The sequence below is a fragment of the Barbus barbus genome, assembly GCF_936440315.1.
Source record: "Barbus barbus genome assembly, chromosome: 8".
In the NCBI taxonomy this organism is placed as follows: Eukaryota; Metazoa; Chordata; class Actinopteri; order Cypriniformes; family Cyprinidae; genus Barbus; species Barbus barbus.
The window spans coordinates 12,642,381-12,664,495 of NC_136736.1; the positions used below are offsets into that span (position 1 = coordinate 12,642,381).

General features: G+C 39.5%; 1 protein-coding gene across 5 annotated transcripts in view; it reads left to right on the forward strand.

The window, feature by feature from the left end:
* Window positions 1–22,115, forward strand: part of LOC306873565 (zinc finger protein 827-like) — an 82,458-nt gene that overhangs the window by 8,094 nt on the left and 52,249 nt on the right. For 4 of the 5 annotated variants that reach the window (XM_079422956.1, XM_079422960.1, XM_079422958.1 and 1 more), the window contains exons 2-3: window positions 9,854–11,068; window positions 21,355–21,527. In XM_079422956.1, the coding sequence (XP_079279082.1) occupies window positions 9,854–11,068; window positions 21,355–21,527 (1,388 nt within the window). The remainder of the gene's footprint in view (window positions 1–9,853; window positions 11,069–21,354; window positions 21,528–22,115) is intronic. The other variant, XM_079422957.1, reaches the window with a different exon arrangement.

A 22,115-nucleotide genomic window follows, 5' to 3' on the forward strand; every position in this document is an offset into this window, starting at 1 on the left:
TAAAATGCTAGATAAGTTAAAGCATGCTATGCAAGAATGCATAATATATACAACACGGTATTGGCCAATAGTGTTATTTTAGTATTATTTATACTATTATAGTATTTATTAATATTTTGAATTAGCTTTAATTTATTTTAAGTTTTAGTAACTTTGTTATGTGCTCTTGACATTTTTTTTTTTTTAGTTTTTGCTTTAGTTTTATTTAGCTTTAATTTTGCGTTTTTCTTTCTTTTCAGTTTTAGCAATTTTAGTACTTAAACTTAACTTAAAACTGAAACGTTTTTTATTTCACTAAACTGCCAAGGGAACATTAACATTTTGTAAACAAGTATTTTTTTTAAGTTGAAATTTTTCATCTAATATTTATATTTTATTTCAATTAGTTTTTTTTTTTTACGTATCAATATATTGTATATTTAATTGTGCATGCTAATTTATTTTTTTCGCTCACTTAACGTTAATCTTAAAAACAAGGCTACATATAATCTTTTGCAGATCTCATAATTAATATAATTTTTTCTTATTGTACATAACTGTTTCCCCAACTGGAGTTCTTAAGTTTAAGATAAATAAATCATATAAAAATGTTGAAATGAAGAAATAATGTGTTAAATTTTTGTTGTGAATATTTTTGTTCAAAGAGGGTTAACTGTCAAAATGTTTGGAAATCCCTGCTGTACAAAATTATGTGATTCCGAAATTAATTTTAAATGGTTTATTTTAGTGTTTAGGATTTTCTTTTATGCAAATTTTTTTTTTTTATAATTATCCCTTCAACCCTTTATTTATGTGTGTGTGTGTTTCAGTGTTCCTTATATTATTTATATACTATAAATAATATGTGTTATTATATTTTTAATTCAGTTTTCATTTTAGTTTGTTTTAGTAATTTTGTTGTGTTTTAATATTTCAATTAAGCTTTAATTTACTGTTTTTAAGTTTTAGTTTTAGCTAATTTTAGTACTTAAACCTACTCTGTTTTAGGTGTGTTTCAGTTGGTAATTTTTTGTAATCTATCATTAATAATAAAGCATTTATCAGTTATGGTTTGTCTATCAGTAGTATAATCTCAATATCAGTGGAGCCCTCATTTAATGCGCCACTATTGATTGGCTGTGTTGTAGTGAATTGTTTTACAGCACAGTGTTGATTCAGACTATAATTCTGCTGTTTGCTCAGCTGAAGATCTTTATGCATATCTTCATTATGGTTTTATAGATTATCCCAAATACTCTCTATAAAGACGTCCCCGTTTGACACACACAGTGGACTGTTTTTTGGTTTCTCTCTCGGTCTCCCACAGCTGTAAGTCACACTCGTATTTCAGCGGCCACAGTTTACCCTTGTAGTCATTTAGTCGTTGTCTATGCAGAGGCTCTTAAACGAAGCACTAAGGTTAGGCACAAAATGTTGGCTCGATGTACTCTCCAAAGGCACAGTTATGGTTGTCATAGTAATCATATTTTTTGCAATCATTTGTCACCCAGATACTGTAGGGTTGAATTAGAAGCACCTGGTTACACTGACGTGAAGTGAACGAAAGGGGAGAGGTGAACAACTATTCCCGTTTACTCCTCTGACACGGCACGTTTTCAGTCATATGTTATCTCGCTCGTACGTCTTTACCTTCGTAGAAGTGAGATGGCTATCTGTGTGACAAAGAGCACTAGGAACAATGCGGCGCTAACCATCGGCTGCCCCAGCCACCGTTTAACATGGAGATTGGAAAAGGAATCAGCTCTCTCTCCTCCAGGACCTGCATGTAAATGAGGTTAGCCTATCCTGCTGTGCCACCACTCTATCCCCCACTCTCCTCTCCAGCTCTAATGGCTGCAAAACTGCCACCCCCATTCTTCAGGAAGAAACCAGGACCAATCCTGATTAGTGCCCTTGTCTTGAGTGACAGGCTTGGATCCAAGCAGGCAGTGCCGTGGGCGCCACTGCCAAGCTGCTGTCAACCTGGTATCACTGTAAAAAAGCCATCCCTTTTCTTCACCCCCCCCAGCCGCACACATACCTCCTCCACTCTCTCACACACCCCCTCATATTCTCTCTCTCTCTCTCTGTCTTTCTGGGTGGCTGGCTAGTCAAGCTTGGCTGCATCCCTTGCCTGAGCTACTGGGACAAAGTGTGATTTACAGTAGTTGGAGAGTTTCCCTGTCAGCTCTAACCTGTGTGCATGCTGTCTATCTGAGTAGGCGGCAGTAATGCTGTAGCAACAGCATATTGTGGTGTTAGCGTCATAGCACCTAGCTGAATCCTCCCCTGCTTCCTGTCCCTGTGGTATGTACACAGAGCCTTACTTATTATCTTATGTTTTTGTGACTGTGCGGGCACAGCGAGTCATCCATTTTCCTTTAGTTTTCCACGATTTGTTTTCTTGCTGTAAATGTAAAATCTTCAATGCTGGGCTTCATGCCCCACTTTTATGCCCACTGAAGTGTATACGGTGGATCCCATTAGTTAGCATTTCACGGCTGATTATGAAAAGTTGTGCAGATCTACCAACTTTTAGATGGTATGTCGGAGATTACTAGTCCAGGCGCTGTCTTCTTCTTCTTTTTTCTCTGGTATCTATAAATGGAAGTTGGGGGAAATAAACAAGAGTGCAAAAGGGCGCCTCATCTACAAAGAGGAATTTCAGAGGTCTGGAAGCCAACACTGTCTCAATCTCTTCCAAGAACACATCTCCTTCCTGTTTCACCTCTGGCACCCTGCCCAACATGCCCACAGACCGCCGAGGCCATGCGGAAAACACACAGATGGTAATATGTAGTATGCTTTACTAATACATGCTGATGAAGGCCTGTGCTAATGTGGAATACCGTAGGCGACTGATTTGTTTAATATGGGTGTTGGATACAAGGGATCGAAATCACTATAAATCACAGCTTACAATACTGTATCATAATCTTTGTATATGTAATGTAAGTGTTACACCAAGTATTCCATTAAAATAGACTGTAGTTTGTTGTAGTCTGTAGTCTGTGATTTACTTGACTGTTGCAAGTAAGGTTTTTATGGTTAGTAAAATTTTTAAGGAATCAGCAAATATGGCAGAATCTGCAATTCGTGGACAGAAAATCATAGTGTCAGCTGTGTAGGAACACTTCACTTAAAATTAGAAAAATAATGTAATAAGAAGCGGTTCAGCAAACTTTTGCCAGCAAAAAAGGTAGAATACTGTCCAATAGTGTAGTGTTGCACAAAGCACAGCTAAAACAGAAATCAAGCAACCAATATTCTGTTGGTCACATGTGAATTTTGTGAAAAACCTGTGAAATCTGTTGAGAAATATTTCACCCTTACACGAAACATGTGACAGCACCTTAATTTAACCACATCTAATGTGTCATATTGTGAGGTAATTGATTCTACTTTTTTGTATTTTCACAAACTCGCACACAGATATATACACCTACAGAGTATAGTCATACAAACATTCACACATTTATCTACAGGTACAGTTTTTTCAATAAATAATTTTCAGTTTTTTGAAATGCTGTGCTCTGAAATGCAATTTCTTGTATACTTCTTGTTCTTATTGTTTGCTTTTTTTTTTAATTGTTAATTTTCAAATTTTAGATCACTTCTGATTACCAGTTTAGTCAATAGTGACAGACCTAATAATTATAAAGACTTTTATTCTAGCAAACTGATTTGCATTTGAAATTCTTTTGATAGTGAATATTGATTGGTCATTTTGATTCCGTGGAAATTCATTTTGAATACCAAAAAAATAGTAATTATTAAAAATCAATACTTGCTGTCAGTGTCATGTTAGAAGAATTTCATAGTACTTTATTATATTGTCTCAGTCAAACATGATCAACAACTGTTTTTGTTTAATTGATGTTTGTTAACATCATGTTTTATTGTTGTAAGAATAGGGGTGGCCTGCTATGTTACCAGAATTGCTTCATGGTGTATCGTGATCTTTATAAAAAGAGTTTTTTTGTGTGTTTAATGGGATAGGATTGAAGTAATTTCATGTCTAATGTGATTAATTAAGATACTAGTGATACATTACGGCACACTTTTTTCACAATTTAATACACTGTGAACTTTCATGATATCATAACTGAATTGCGACTGAGAGAGAGACTCAGCGTTGCAGTGAGATAGCGTTGTAATCTGCGATATCAGTGTTAATCTCACTCATGCGGTTCCCTTCACTTTTGTACATTACCACAGAAGTGGCTCAGGCTGCACTGAGAAACACCGCTTGCCAGTTTATGCTAATTTAGACTTCCTGCTTCTTCATTTAATTGAGCTGTAGGAAATGATATGAAGGATCGATATGAGAACCTGAAGGATAATGCAGTACTGCAAGAAAATGAATCGCGACATATCGATATACGATCGTTTTTGCAGAATCTTAGTTTTGCCTTGACTGATTGTCCATTTTCTTCAAGGCATAGACTGGTCAACCTTAGAGCCCCCTAATTAACAGAATTACTTCCCACCTCTGGTTCTGCGTTAGTCACTCGTGACGGCGTGTGACTGGTGGCTGTAGCAGCGCGTCCTTCCCACCATATTGTCGGCCGGCGGCTAATAAGGTAGCACTGACCGGCCGACGGGCTCATTAGCATCGCCTGCGGCCGTGGCAACCTCCGCCAGGGCCCGGTCGGACACTTAATTACCGCCACCACTTTTTATCTCCCCTCCAAAACCCAGCCCCCACCCCTGGAACGCCACTGGCACTTGCTTCTGCAATCCACAGAGAATGCTGGGAAACTATAGATGCCAAAGTGGTGGTTAGTTAACCTGTAACATTCGATAGCAGCGCTCGCTGTGAGGCACTGCAATATCTCTGATAGAGTTAAAGCTATTCGACCCGAGCCTCTCATGCGAGACTGCGCGAGTGTGTCTTTTCATTGGCATCAGTGGAATATTGATGGCTCCACCCCGGCTTAATCGACTAATGGCCTCTCCCTCTCTCCTTCACTCTGCTGAAGCAAAGCACAGTCTTTCTGTGCCCTTTTGACGACCTCTGGGTCAGGCAGGCCGATTTTTATGCCCGACTGAGTCGCAGAATAGCCTCAGTGTATTGGTAGGCAACCTTACGCAAGTCATGTGGCTGCCGGCCCTAATAGAGAACCTCCTCCTCGGCCTTTTGGCTTATTTGCATCTCACAGCTGAGATGTTGTGGCATTAACTGTATAGCTGCCAATGGTGGTTGTTCAAATGAATCGAGAGAAATATAGGCTACAATTACACTGGATCCATGTACTGTGGCTAAGAACAAAACAGAGTTAACAAGGTCCTTAAGATGTTTTCCAAGTCTAATTGTAATACAGAGAACAGATATTCTGAAAACAAATTGCAGCACAGCAATATGGTAAAAATAATAATTTATACATATACAGAATGGTTCACTCAAGAATGAACATATGGTCGTTGTTTATTCACACTCAATTAGTTCCAAACATGTATGATTTTTTTAGTGGAAAACAAAAGCAGAAATTCTGACGATTGTGTTGGTCTCTTTCATACGGCTGATGGATATTTTATTTATCATTTTTGGTGGATGAAGTACTCTACCGTTCAAATGTTTTCAAAGAAATCTCTTATGCTCATCAAGTCTGCATTAATTTGATAAAAAATACTGTATCACGGCGCAACATATACAGTAATATTACAATTTAAAATAATTTTACATTTTATGTAATTATGTTACTATGTTGGCATTTATTCCTATGATGGCAAAGCTGAATTTTCAGCAGCCATTACTCCAGTCTTCAGAAATAATTCTAATATGCTGATTTGCAGCTCAAGAAACATTTCTTATTATTAGCAAAAACAGTTGTGTTCCTTAATATTTTTGTGGAAAGCATATATATATTTTTAGGATTTTTTGATAAATAGAAAGTTCTGTGTAATTGTGTAATTAATTAAATTAATTAAAAGTGTAATTACATCTTCGCTGAAAAAAAACTTCTTGGCAGTGTATGTCTGGACTGTATTCTACACACATGCATACTTATACAACAACAGGCAAGAAGTTCTTCATCCAGTTCATTATATTATCTGACAGTACACAAATTGGACTTTACTGAACAAATACGAATAAGTGTCCCTTACATTTACAGAATACATTACTATGCCCAAAAGAGGGAATTCCTAGTAGAACATTCCTGTTAACACTATTAACAGATTTCTTTATTTAGTTGTATTAATTTTTTTGTCATCTATAAACTAAACATCCATGCAGCTTTTAAATGGTGAACAAACTGTTTTTATTTCTTCTTTTTAATAATGTGACAAAGATATATGCAGATTACAGTGTAGCATGTATATCTTAACCATTATTTTTAAAAACATTTCTATTTTAATTTCTAGAGAATAGTTATTCATTTTAACTAATTAGGCAATGAGACACACGACTGTCTGGTAAGATAAAAAGTTAATTCCAGAGCCTGAATGTAACATTCTTCTTTCTTTTTATGTTTAGTTGAGGTTATGATTTGCATTTAGCACTTGTGGTTGTGGGGTTGTAGGGTCATGTCCGCAGCAGCACACAATCATAAGCGCAGTTTAGCCTCAAGAGAGACGCGCACCAAGTCTCAGTGAGAGTGACTGATAACAGATCTGGACCACAGTGCCTCCCGCAGCTGTTTTTCTGGCCACACAAAGTCATGCTCACCATTATGCCATTAAACGAACCTCTCAAAGGCAGACGGCCAGTATCTTGTCCCTCGTCCCAAACTGTCAAGCTTGTTGCTATGCGATAGCATTGTTGCCGTTGCAGCTAACTACCAGGGTTTTGTTCCCATTTTTTGAGCCACATACTAGCGCGTATGTGCGTGTGTGCGTTTTAGAGGCAGGGGGTTGTTTCAGACAAAGCCATGCGGAACTGGGGCCCGAGCCGTGACCTTGGGAAATGTCAGGCCGCCCACGGAGTGGCTTGCCTGTGTCTGCCTCTCCGGTGCAGCTAGGAACAAGAGTGGCGGGGCGTAGCACAACCTAACTTAACCTAGCGTGGCGAGAGCAGGGTTCAGTCTGAGTTTCTGCCACTGCCTCAGAGACCTCTGGTCAGCAATCTAGCCATTTCTCACTAACAACATTATGGGCATTACTGCCCATCCTCCCTGGTGTCACATGGAAATGGGTCATGCCTGACATACTTCACTGTTTTGCCCAGGTGACCGAGAGCTCGGTCAGTGAAACGCCCTGGCGATGTACAGCAAACGCTCGAACCTTTAACAATGAGGTACGGGAAGTCAGGAGGACGCTTCCTCTAGGGATGTAACGATTACCGGTTTGACGATAAATCATGATAAAATTCCCCACGGTCAGTATTAGCGTTTCAATTTCAATTATTAAGTATAATTAAAACCGTATTCGATTACTGTGATTTGAACAATTCAGTATAAATAAATACTATCCAGCATACAGCACAGTTTCTCGTGCCCATGGCATGCAGAGTAGTTTCGTTTTGAGTGAAAACATGGTGGAAACCTGGAAGGTTTTAAAAGATTGCTAAGGGAATTATATAAATGAATATATGAATGAATTAATTATATATATGTACCTCTGAAGGTTCTGACTGTCTTCAGAAGAGATTCGATGGCATTTTGTTTTCATCTTTGCTCCATGTAATACCTAGCAGTAGTAGTACCTATGTAATAAAGTAGTGTTCTTAATCGCAATGCTGCTTTGTCCAGGAAACCACTGTAAATCTGCTGTTCCATAAGCGCCACCTAATGTCAGAGAGTGCATTTACAGAGTGTTACATTTACATTCAGCCTGTGTGCAGTTTTTGTCTGGTCCAAAAAATGGACCGAATTTGAATGCCCTGCTGTAAATTTTGAGCGGTTGATGAAAAGTTTGGAAAGGTTTAAAATAATTTATGGAGCAGATAAAATACACATAACAATTTATTAATCAAGTATCAGTTTGACTTAACCCGTTTCTTTATTTAAAGGCTGAAATGTGAGGTTTACCATTTTATGAAACCTTTTCAAAGTTTTATTTGAACATATTAGATACACTGTTGTCAGTCATGTTGTCATTTAAAATCCAGACATCCTTGGTAATGTTATTGTTAAAAGTTATTTTATTTGTTGTTTGTTGATTTTAAATATAAAACTTGGTGAACCGATTTATGTGTCAGTATTTTTTTCCAGTCAGAACATTTCCAGCACATTTTAACAATACCGTGATAATATTGATAAGCGTGAAAATTTTGGTCACTATAATCGTGATGAGAAATGTTCATACCGTTACATCTCTAGCTTGCACATATTCGCATTCATATGAAGGGGTGTGTGTGTCGGGTTTATATCTTATTTTCTCTGAATTTTCGATTTACGAAGCATGCTCTGCTGCATTATCAGTATCATGGTGCATGGTCGCACAGGGTCGTGGCAGTTGCCACCCCTTTGGACCAAAGTAAGCAGTGCTGGCCAGATGTGTGTTGACTGTAATGATCCCTACGGGTCGACGGGATACCGTTGCCAGGCAACGGCTTTTCCTTTTCCCTGTAAACAGAGAGCTTACTCGCCAGGCTTATGTTGGGGTCGGCAAGGTGAGACCAACCTTTATGTGTGCGAGCAAAAGGCAAAGAAAAGATGCTCAAATGAATTTTTTTAAAGATCATATTCTGATGTCACAAGTCCCCGGCCTTTTGTTTCCTGCTGTCTCCAGGTCTTGTTGTCTCGCACTTTCACCGAGGTGTGAGGATTTAATTTGGTCAAGTGAATGGACACAAAAAACCCTCACTTGATAAGTTTTGACATCCTCCCTCATCTAGGCTTGTTGCTTCCTGACATGCTCTTGTGGAAAAATTGTTAATATGTATCAGGAATATTCACATTCTTTGTTCGCCCTTGTCTGGCAAGCTGTAATGTTTTGCTAATGAATATTGATACATGAAGTGTATATTAATGACCCTTGGTGACCTTAACCCTATCCTTATTGGCTCCCTTGTGGTATCGGCAAGCTCATGAATATTAATCCGGTTCTGTAACCTCCATTACCCTAGTCTTTGCTGTCTAGCTTCCCGGAAGGGCCTGTCACCATGGTAACCCTTTTACTACTCTCTTTTAGACTCTTGGAAAAAAGCATGGTTGAAAAAAGAATAGAAAGCAAGTTATTCCACTGTGCCTTGTGAGGGGTGCGTCAGATACTCACCAGGACAACTCTCGATTGTATTATATAGCTCGTCTTTTCAGAAACGATCAATTTTAGTCCTAATAAGAAAAGTCACTTGGAAAAGGTCAATCAATGGCTATCCGCTTGTTAAGTCTGCCGTCACGTGTCACCGCTTCCGCATCCAATCTCTCTATCAGAGAAAACAACAAAAGGTGCTAATAAACACTCACAATGTGATATAATACTACCAAAAACATTTTTATCCTAACCTTTAACTCCATACCGAAATCCCAGATAGCCAGACAGTGAAAATATAAATATAAATAAATAAATATAAAAATTATTTGTGTTTGGGACGCTGTGAGCATGGAGACTGTAGTGTAGTGGAGACTGTACGTAAGTTTGAAAACGTTTAGCTTAAATGTTTAATATGAATAGACAGTGCTCATAAACGGCTCTGCTGAGGTAGTATTCTCAAGTGAAGCCAGTTGAGGCTTGGACCCGGAAACAGCGCTTCTTACGTCACCACTTAACAAGCGGATACGGACAATACTGTCAGCATTTTGTCCTAACAGATTTTTCCTCCAGAATTTAATAATAATCATGCCATTTTATATATAATATTATATATTTATTTATTTATTTATTATAAGATGCATTATGTTTTATAGAATACAAAAAATGGTAATGAAATATTGTCAGTTGTCTTGCTGGAAAAGCATTTGGATAAATCATGTTTTTTCCCGTTTCACAGATGTGGACACGGTAGAGGATGGAGGGCCAGAGGGAGGCTCAGTAGAGGAGGACAGCTGGTTTGGGAATACCTCCGACAGTCCCTCTGAATCGTCCTACGGTGATGTGCAAGATGAGCTGCGGGTTTCCCCAGACAATGTTCCCCGACCGGACCACGACACCTCAGCTGAGAGCTCCCTGGGCTGCCCGACGCCAGTTCAGCGGGCTTCTCTGGAGCTGCTGGGGCTGGACAGTGGGGTCCTCTCGACCCAGGACATGCTGTCCTCTGAGGTGTCCTCTCTCTACGGAGACTCCAGCCAGGCCCTGGGCAAACCCCTCAGCAGCAACCTACGGCGTCTCCTGGAGGCTGGCTCACTGAAGCTGGAGGGAGGGGACCTGACCGGGCGTGGAACGGGCAGAGGACCAGAGTCGCCCCCAGTCAGCTTGGTACTGTCTCCGTCTTTGCATCATGCACAGCAGCTGAGTGCCCTGGCGAGGAGGTTGGCCAACAGCAGCAGCAACAACAGCGGCAACTCGAACTCTGCATCACCTGCGTCCGTAGCAACTGTCAAGCAGGAGCCCTGTGACCCATATGGCCCCAGCAATGGCCCTAACTCAGGCAGCAGTAGCTTCGTATGGGTAGGTGTTGCAGATAAATGGCCGTCAACTAGTTGCTCGGCTCCCAGCGGCAGCAGCCTATCACCAGACTCGGCTATCCAGAAGTTAAAGGCAGCCGCCAACGCCGTGCTCCAAGACAAGAGCGCGGTGGCCTCGTCCACCTCGGCGTCCTCATCCTCCTCTTCCTCCTCCTCATCCTCTTCAGTCACCTCCTCCTCAATGGTAGCCCTGGCCACTCGCTCTGATGACGCGGTGCGCTTTGAACCGTTCGCTTCACCCTTCAGTCCGCAGTCAGCCAGCTCCACGCTTGCTGCCCTCTCAAAGAAAGTGTCTGAAAGAAGTCAGCAGCAGGTGGGCTCATCTGAGCATCAACCCTCAGCTGGTTCCTTTCTCTCTCTGGTTTCCATGACCTCCTCAGCAGCTCTGCTAAAGGAGGTAGCCGCACGAGCAGCAGGGAACCTTATAGCTGATAAGAAAGAGCCGGCATTAGTACTGGGAGCCTCCGAAGATGTCAAGCCCCTGTTAGACAGGAACCAGAAGGTGCCCACCCCAACCCAGGCCATGGATCTTCTGCTGCCAACAATCCCCAAGGGAAGGGCCAAGCCCAGCAGTCAAGCAGGTAACGGTTTGTTCCCTAAAATAAATGCATGATTTTTTTGTTTTTGAGGGGAAATTGCCAGCTGGTTTACATTTGTAGGATTCAACACTAAAACAAAAATGAAATCAGTCTAGGGATGGGCATTTTTCAAAAATATTGCATTCAAATATTTGTGCTAATAAAAATTAATATTCAAATATTTGTTTATTTATATGATGTTTAACGATAAAGACATTATTTTTTAATAATCAAATTTTTATATAATTTTTATCAAGTTATATACATATAAAGAAAAAAAAGCATTCAAGCTTAAACCGAGCATACAGAAAGAAAACAGAAAAGGAAAAAAAAAAAGCAGGCCGTGCCAATTACAGTACAGAATGTACATACACTGGAGGTAGCCTATGTTTATCGTGTTTATATTGTTTCACATGTTAATGTTGAGAAAAACAATAATATCCACATGCTTGGGTGAAAGTTGGCTCCTCAGGCCCTGTTTACACTAGTGCGTTTTCGTTTTAATATGATTCTCATCTACACTGGCATTTTCACTGCGTTTCAGAAACAATCTCCGTCCACACTACACAAACGAAAACACATGTCGCATGACCATTCTTGCACACTGAGGCCTTGTCCACACTAATACGTTTTCATTTCGTTTTGGCCTTCCGTCCACACTGAGATGACATTTTTGTCAAGGAAATCTGAGCTTTTTGAACACGCTCTCCAAAGTGGATCACTTTGAAAACGCCGTTTTCGCTTTGTAGTGTGGACTGTGAAAACAGAGGCTTTTGAAAACAATGGTGCATTTTTAGTCATGTGGTGCACATTGTACCAATAGATATCTATGTTTATACCGGTAGTGTGCCTGTTATGTGCTATTACCTTTCACACTATTGCTAAAGATATGTTACTTTGTACACTCTTCATATTACATTCCTGCAAAGATAACAGAAAATTTACTCAGAATTGCTGTTCTGTGGCAAAACATGAGGGCAGTTGCATTTTAGATCAAACATATAATGGGGAGTGAGCACAACCTGGACGTGTCAGTGAATGATGAGATTATTTCATAAATAAAATCCTGTTAGAAGAATTGCATGAAAACTTATTATGTCTGTTCCATCTGTGTCATCTCAGTGAACTTTTATGAAGGTTTACATATGTGCAGTAAGGTGAATTTAACGTTTTCTGAAGGCTTGAAAACATGGACAGAGAGCGTTTTTAAACGAAAACACTGTTTTCAAATGTATCCGGGATAATGTAGACGTAGCCTGAGTATGCATATAAAAGTCTAAACGGGAAGTTGGTTGCTAGTCACTGGCAGGTACAACAAGTTTCTTGTATCTGCATGTGCAGTAATGGAAGCTCCAGGAAGGTGTCAGAAACACACAGCTGTGCAGTGTTTTGTGTCCCAAACTAACCAGGGAAACTGGGTATTTCAACTTTTCCATTAAGCACCACATACTTTTAAGTGAATTTGCATTTTCATTCAGCCCTTCTTATATGGACACGTAAGTTTTGGGACGCCAAAAGGGACTTTAATGACATTGAATTAAAAATGCATAGACATTGATATGGAGTTGGTCCCCCACTTTGCAGCTATAACCAGGAGCGGATTTATTGAATTGGGGGCCCCAGGCAAAATATAGGAATGGGGCCCCTATACATTTGCACACATTTACCTAGATCAACCTTGAGGTTCCATTTTTGCCGTGATGCTTACTGCTGCACAGTGGTGCCCCATAGTTGTGTCCAATGTTTCTTCATTTTTCATGTACATGCTATAATGGGATTCTTTCATTTACATTTATTTTTATTCATTTAGCTGACGCTTTTATTCTTTCATGTTGTAGACCACGAAATAGCAATTGATTTACCGTTGAGATACAGGTTTTAACAAAAAAGAAAATAAATTATAAAATGATAAACCTCACAATTGAACCTTTAAACTATTTTTTTTAAGAAAAGGGATGAGTCAGAAGTATAAATTATTATATTATTTAAAATGGGTTTATGTGGGTGGATTTTCTCATTGGTCTGAACAAAAACTGGATTATTGAAAATGCACATTCATTCTCTGCCAGTAGGAGGTGCTTTTGGAACGTCAGAAATGTAGCAGGTTTCCCCGGTAAGGGCTGTAAACAAAGCAGTGCTTAGCTCATAAATTATACTTTATTAGGTAAAATGAAAATGCCATCGAAACTTTTCTGAAGACAATCGGTTCCCTTCAGAGGTTCATTCATATAACAACCTAAATTAGTGAGAATGAGAAAAGTGTGAAAAAATATAGCCTATATAGACGAAGAAAGTCCACTGATGAGTTACCAGCGTAAGCCTACATTTAATTTTAGTCATTTTAACTACAAATTTTAATGAAACTGAAAAACGAATGAAAAGGAAATTATACATTTACACACCTATGGATTATATCAGCCAAAAAAGTAACTGCGTATGCGTCCTCTATTTGGGTCCTTCTCATAAATGAGTAAGCGGCATTTAAAACAACACACATATAAACAAAACTGTTAAAATACATAAATGTATTCTAAACAATAAATGTAGATTACGCATTACAACAAAGGCCTGCAGGGGGCGCCGATGGCCTGATGATTATTTTTACACGTTACTGTTTAATATTGACCAGGCACCATTTAATTCAAACGTACAAACTTAATCTTTAATATTATTTCTTTAGGGCAGAAATGCTACAGCCGCTGTAATTACATGAATATGTGGACATCAAACTGTGTAAACTCAGAGTGAGGGGTTGAGCTTTTATTTTGAAATCGCGATGTATTCTCCTGTGTTTGTGTAGATTTATAAATGATTTACCTTACAAATCTGATGAAATGGCGCACGTTGCGTTCCCAGATGAAGGTTATAATAAGCACAAACTCAACAACATGCAGAGATGGAGTATGAGTCGCTCCACACATGTAAATGATAACAGTTTCTGAGACACGTACTTAACCTACACGCATGTAAATAATTAAAGAGCATATACTGTGTGAACTGCATCGCATATAATTATTTCATTCAATCATAGCGTTTGTGAATTTACAATTATGCTTAATTATGATTTTTAAATGGGTTTAATATATCATGCAGCCTTGGGAAATAGTCTAAAAATGTGTTTTATGGATTCTCGTCTGTGAAATGCGCCACTTCCGGTATTTTGGCGGTTAGTCGACGCGAGCAAAATGAAGTCAACGATTTTTAAAAGTCGACTAAAATCGACGAATCGCGACAGCCCTACATATAATACGCACTGTTGTTCATTATTTAATTACAGCTTCAGATGCATAATATTTTCATTTGCTACAAGCAGGATACACAAGAAGAATGTTCAACTCAGACACGCAGACGGTTGTCGTGGTAATAAACCCCGTAAACAGCAACCATACGCGTGTCCATTCTTAATGCACATCTCGTATATGAAAAGCATTTTAGGGGGCCCTTGGCTTTTGGGGGCCCAAGGCAGTCGCCTACCTTTGCCTAATGGGAAAGTCCGCCCCTGGCTATAACAGCTTCCACTATTCTGGGAAGGCTTTCCACAAACTTTTGGAGTGTTTCTGAAGGAAATTTTGCCCATTCATCCAGTAGAGCATTTGTGAGGTCAGGAATTGATGTTGGACGATAAGTCTTGGCTCGCAAACTCTGTTTATCAAGTGAAGTCAAGTCATTATTATTTGTATAGCGCTTTTAACAATGCAAATTGTGTCAAAGTAGCTTTACATTGGCTTGATATAAAGCTGGGTGGCTTTATATCAGCTTTATAATATTTAGATGGGGAAATAGTTTGTCGAAATAGTGTCATTCTCCTCTGGCCAGCCAAAATCAGCAGTTTAAATCTAGGCTAAAGCAGAATCAGATTGTGCAAAGGACTCATCTGGTTCCTGTGGTCTTGTCCCGATGGCCGTCTTGGAGACAGGGACTTCACTGGGGATAAGTCTCTGGGGCTCATCTAGGTGTCCTGGCTGTAGAGGTCATCTCTAGGTGCTGATCCACCATCTGATCTGGATACAGTCTGGATCTGGGTGGCTACTGTGACCTCGGAATAAGAAAGAAACAGACTAATTTTAGCGTAGATGCCATTCTTCTAACAATGTAACAAGTACATCAGGTGTTTTGGGAAGTGATCCCGGTACCGGTTGACCTAATTAATGCAGCCTAACAATCCTTTAACGGATTTGAATGATAGAAATGTGATAGTGTATTATGTGTAAGCCAGGTTAAAGAGATGGGTCTTTAATCTAGATTTAAACTGACAGGGTGTGTCTGCTTCCCGAACAGTGTTAGGTAGATTGTTCCAGAATTTGGGCGCTAAATAGGAAAACGATCTCCCGCCCGCAGTTGATTTTGATATTCTAGGTATTATCAAATGGCCAGAGTTTTGAGATCGCAGTGGACATGAAGGACTATGATGCGATAAGAGCTCACTCAAATACTGAGGTGCCAAACCATTCAGGGCTTTATAGGTAATTAGCAAGATCTTAAAATGTATACAATGTTTAATAGGGAGCCAGTGCAGTGTTGACAGAACCGGGCTAATGTGGTCATACTTCCTGGTTCTAGTAAGAACTCATGCATTTTGAACCAGCTGGAGTTTGTTTATTAAACGTGCAGAGCAACCACCCAATAAAGCATTACAATAATCTAGCCTCGAGGTCATGAATGCATGAATTAATGTTTCTGCATTTGACATTGAGAACATAGATCGTAATTTAGATATATTTTTAAGATGGAAAAATGCAGTTTTACAAATGCTAGAAACATGTTTTTCGAAGGAAAGATTGCTATCAAAAAGTACGCCTAGGTTTCTAACTGATGACGAAGAATTTACAGTGCAGCCATCAAGTATTAGACAGTGATCTAGGTTATTACATGCACAAGTTTTTGGTCCAATAATTAACACCTCTGTTTTTTCAGAATTTTGCAGTAAGAAATTGCTAGTCATCCAGTTTTTGATATCAACTATACATTCCGTTAGTTTTGCAAATTGGTAAGTTTCATCAGGCCGCAAAGAAATATAGAGCTGGGTATCATCAGCATAACAGTGAAAGCTAACACCATGTTTCCTAATGATATCTCCCAAGGGTAACATGTAAAGCGTGAAACGTAAGGGGCCAAGTACTGAGCCTTGAGGTACTCCATACTGCACTTGTGATTGGTATGATACCTCTTCATTTACTGCCACAATTTGATGGCGGTCAGATAAGTATGATTTGAACTATCTTTGACAGAAAAGGGAGATTCGAGATTGGTCAAAAATTAATTAATTCTTTGGGGTCAAGTTGTGTTTTTTTAATGAGAGGCTTAATAACAGCCAGTTTGAAGGTTTTTGGGACATATCCTAATGACAATGATGAGTTAATAATATTCATAAGAGGATCTATTACTTCTGGAAGCACCTCTTTTAGGAGCTTAGATGGAACAGGGTCTAAAATACAGGTTGTTGGTTTAGATGATTTAACAAGTTTATACAATTCTTCATTTCCAATAGAAGAGAATGAGTGGAATTGTTCCTCAGGGGATCTATAGTGCACTATCTGATGCGATTCTGTGGCTGACAGCTGCATGGTTACAATTTTATCTCTAATAGTTTCGATCTTTGAAGTAAAGTAGTTCATAAAGTCATTACTACTGTGCTTCTGAGTAATGTCTGCACCTGCTGATGTTATATTTTTTGTTAATTTAGCCACTGTATTAAATGAATACTTGGGGTTGTGTTTGTTTTCTTTTAAAAATGACGTAAAGTAAGCAGATCTAGCAGATTTTAATGCTTTTCTGTAATATAGGGTACTTTCCCGCCAAGCAATACGAAATTCCTCTAATTTTGTTTTTCTCCAGATGCACTCCATTTTCCGAGCTGCTCTCTTTAGGGCCCGAGTGTACTCATTATACCACGGTGTTGGACTCTTTTCCATAATCGTCCTTAAGCGTAAAGGAGCAACCGTATCTAAAGTGCTAGAAAAGCGTGAGTCAATAGTTTCTGTTACATCATCAAGATGTTCTGAGCTATTGGATATGCTGAGGAATTGAGATAATTCAGGAAGATTACTTATAAAGTAGTCTTTTCGCTCTGCTGCAATATTTCAACGCCACTGACATCAATTCCATATGACAGTATTAAATCTAGAGTATGATTTTGACAATGAGTAGGTCCTGAAACGTGTTGTTTAACACCAATGGAGTTTAGAATGTCTATAAATGCTGATCCCAACAAATCTCTTTCATTATCAACATGGATATTAAAATCACCAGCAATTAGGACTTTATCTGCAGCCAGCACTACCTCAGATAGAAAATCAGCAAATTCTTTAATAAAGTCTGCATGGTGCTCTGGTGGCCTGTATACAGTAGCCAGTACAAACATCACAGGGGATTTATCATTAACACTTGTTTCTTTGGATAACGTTATATGAAGCACCATTACTTTGAACGAATTATACTTGAAACCTGACCTCTGAGAAATACTGAAAATATTGCTATAAATTGTGGCAACACCTCCCCCTTTACCTTTTGGACATGGTTCATGTTTGTAACTGTAATCTTGGGGGGTAGACTCGTTTAAAGTAATGTAGCGAAGTCAAACATCTTTAGCGCCGATGTGAATAACAATCTTACTGAATTTACGTTTAGCATTAGCCAGCACTTTTATATTTGCCAAGATGTCAGGTGCTCTGGCTCACAGTAAACATTGGACTATGGTGGCTGGTGTCTCTTATTTTCACGGTCCGTACAATAGAATCGCCAATAACTAGAGCACTTTCATCAGGTTTCTCAGTGGGTGCGTCACTGGGTGGGGAGAACCTGTTTGATGTTTTGATCGGAGTGGTGTTTTGACCCGCGACTAGGCCGCCTCACAGTCACCCAGTTGCCCTGCTGCACGGGCTCTACCAGAACCGAACAATGTACAGGACTCCCTGAGCTAGTCGCATCCAAAGCAGTATCTACAGCCCTCACATTCTTACTGTCCTCAACTAAAGTTTGGATGTGTGTCTCTAATTCTGAAACCCTCTCTGTCAGCCTAACTATTTACATTTACATTTAGTCATTTGGCAGATGCTTTGATCCAAAGCGACTTACAATTGGGGAATACAAAAAGCGATTAATCTTGAAGAGACAATCAGACAGAGGAAGTGCTCGTAACACCAAGTCTCAGTCATTGTTCAAATAAGTACCAGCTAGTAAGCGGAGAGAAAGTTTTTTTTTTTTTTTGAGTTTAGGATGAAGTCAAGTACTGCCGAAAGAGATGAGTTTTCAGTTGTTGCTTGAAGATTGCCAGGGATCCAGCGTTCCGGATAGGGGTGGGAAGATTATTCCACCAGCCAGGAATGGTGAACGAGAATGTTCTGGAGAGTGATTTTGAGCCTCTCTGTGATGGTACCACAAGGCGTCGCTCACTAGCAGATCTCAAACTTCTGGAGGGGATGTAGGTTCGTAATAGTGAGTGGAAGTAGGAGGGTGCTGAGCCTGTGGTAGTTCTGTACGCAAGCATCAGTGTCTTGAACTGGATGCGAGCTGCCACTGGTAGTCAGTGCAAGGAGATGAAGAGAGGTGTAACATGCGCTCTTTTCGGCTCGTTGAAGATCAGTCGTGCCGCTGCATTCTGAATCATTTGTAGAGGTTTGATTGTGTTTGATGGCAGACCAGCCAGAAGAGCATTGCAGTAGTCCAGTCTAGAAACAACAAGGGCCTGGACAAGAAGTTGCGCAGCATGCTCTGTCAGAAAGGGCCTGATCTTTCTGATGTTGTGTAGTGCAAACCTGCAGGATCGAGCAGTCTTTGCAATGTGCTCTTTGAAGGTCAGCTGGTCATCAAAGATTACACCAAGATTTCTGACCGAAGTTGATGGGGTAATCATTGATGAGCCTAACTGAATCGTGAAGTCATGCCGTAGAGTCGGAGTGGCAGGGAAGACCAGAAGTTCCGTCTTTGCCAGGTTGAGCTGTAGGTGATGTTCTTTCATCCATGCCGAGATCCGTGCAGCTACCGTTGGGTCATCTGGTTGAAAAGAGAGATAGAGCTGTGTGTCATCAGCATTTTCCCTGCATTTATCACATGTGAATCCCTCGTCGCCACTACAATCGCAAACCTCTCTGCAGCACGACGGACAGAAGCAAGCGATCTGCAATCGATCATCCCAATTTATCCACCAATTTATCCCAAAGGTGTTTGATGGGGTTGAGGTCAGAGCTTTGAGCGGGCCACTCAAGTTCTTCCACACCAAACTCACCCAGCCAAATCTTTATGGACCTTGCTTTGTGCACTGGGGCATGCTGGAATAGAAAAGAGCCTACCCCAAACTGTCCCACAAAGTTGGAAGCATAGCATTGTCCAAAATGTTTTAGTATGCTGATGCATTAAGACTTCCTTTCACTGTAAGTAAAGGGAACCCCTGAAAAACAGCCCGATACCATTATCCCTGCTACACCAAACTTTAAAGTTGGCACAATGTAGACAGGCAGGTAACGTTCACCTGGCATCCGCCAAACTGCCATACTCTGCCAAACAGAGAAGTGTGATTCGTCACTTCACAAAACATGTTTACACTGCTCCAGAGTCCAGTGGTCGCTTGCTTTACACCCCTCCATCTGCTGGCATTGTACTTGGTGATGTGAGGTTTCTGCTCAGCCATGTTCTTAAACGCTTTCACTAATAATTCCAATAATACCACTTACAGTTGACTGTGGAATAGGGATGAAATTTCACGAACTAACTCATTGCAAAGGTATAAATATATATTTATATTTAATTTACATCAAATGTTAACTATTGCTAAAGATTAATAAAGATAAAATAAAACAAATTAGTAAATATATAGAAAATGTCATGTTAGACAATTTTGAATCAGATAGTAATTAACCTCCTGTCTTGTTTTTTTACATTAGAATAATTTCTGAACTGTAAATATGTTTTTAAGGTAACAGTGCCTCAATGTTTGATTATTACACCACTGAAGAATGCACTGGGCAGTGATTTAGTAGTGCCATAAGGTCATGCTTCGTCTGCAAGAGGTTGGCTGGAGAATCTGGGAAAGGTCTGTTAGCACAGTGGGGGTTTGCTGGAGTTGGCGGCACGTTCCCAGACCCAGCTCATCTCCCGCGGATGTGCAGCCTGCCAAACGGAGGCCGACAGTGTGTGTGCTCCCCATAGCCTGAACAGTCGGAGACCATCTCAGCAGATTCCCCCGGAATTTAGGTCAGGCTCCAGAGCCGGCACAACCATCAGAGTTTCCATTCAGCACAGGCCCGGGTTGAGCGGCTGAGATATGGCTGATCTTTTGCTAATTCTCAAACTTCTGTGGCTTGGATTGACCCAAAGGAGCTGCAGACACAGAGAATAATGTCACGGAGAGATAAAAGTGTTGTAAGCAGCTATAATATGACAGATTTTTAAGAGTAAAGTTTAAATACTAAATAAGAACACCTCCATTAAAATCCTACTTGAGTGTCACCTGGCTTGTTTTTTTGTGAATGTGAGATCTATAAGACAGTCACACAAAGAATATTTGTCTGGTAATGAAACAATACCGACTGGACATTTTTGTCAAATTTGAGAAACCAGCTAACGGGTCTCATCCCTTTCCCTTGATACCAAAGACCTTCAGTCTTTTTACCTCACGAGCAGTTTCCACAGTGATCTCGCCGGGAGAGGTTGAGCCACAGATGGTGGTTTATTGTTGCAAATAGGCAGTCTCGAAGTTTTACACCCTGGGTCAATGAATGCCTGAGCGCGGTAATTTCACCAAACACTGATTACCAGATGTTTTTCGAGGAACACGACTGGAATACTTATGAAGCCATCCTGACAGGCCCTCGTAGAATTTGTAATGCAATCATGCCAGCTTCTAATAAGACCAATTAAGCCCTAATGGACACCGGATATGGAGCCAACAACAATAATCGGCTTACTAAAAACATCCTTGTGTTTGGCTTCCTTTGTGAGAAGTCTTTGGCATTGATCGGGGTAATCATAGCTCACAATTTTTATCTCATTCACACCAATAGATGCAAGGTTGTCAAGAGTGAAAGGATATTTAGCCTACATGTTATTGCATGCCAAAGGGCTATCTAATTATGTTGCATCATTGTCCAGCTAATGGTTCTATGTAAATTCTAGACATTTTTCGAATATTATATCACTAGCAACAAATACACATAATTGATAACAAAAAACATAATATTAAAAAATGCAAGTATAGTAATAGATGTGTAAGTTTGCTTTAAATTGTGGTTTTAATATTTAGTATAAACTCTATATGAATGTATTTTTTTTAATTCTTTCTTTTTTTATTGCAGGTTCTCCTGAGGATGGAGGGAAGCCCTTTCAGTGCCCAGTGTGCGGTCTGGTCATCAAGAGAAAGAGCTACTGGAAGAGACATATGGTGATCCACACAGGCTTAAAAAGTCACCAGTGTCCCCTCTGTCCCTTTCGTTGTGCTCGTAAAGACAATCTCAAGTCCCACATGAAGGTGACTTCAGTCGCTGAGAGAAGAAATGCTTGTGCCATAAATCACATCAGATCAATTATCATAACGTCTTTAGATGCAGATTTTTTATGATGCAAAATTATTAGGGCTGTCAATTCATATTTTTAATCAAATGAAGTACATATATACCAAATAATTAAACTAAACACAATTAATCACATTTATAAATATTTGCAGGGAAAAGCCTCTAAATTAAGGTAATTCAAAAGTAATATATTATTGTGGTAAATAAAAACATTGGATAGTCATTTTAAAAACTGGCTTTAGAAGTCAATAAATTGTTTATTTACATATCATTGAATACAAACCTATCATTACAGCCCACAGGCCATTCACGCAGGACATAGTTTTTTGCTTTTTTTAAATAAAAAAAATAAATAAGAATTAAAACATTAAAATTATATTATTTAAATAATTAAAACGTTTATATAAATGTATGCTCACTGTTACTTTAATAGTGAGAATGAGGATTCATTTTAAATATTTAGTCCCACTTTATATTAGGTTGCCTTAGCTACTATGTACTTAAATTTAAATTAATCATATGATACAATGCACTTATTGTGTACA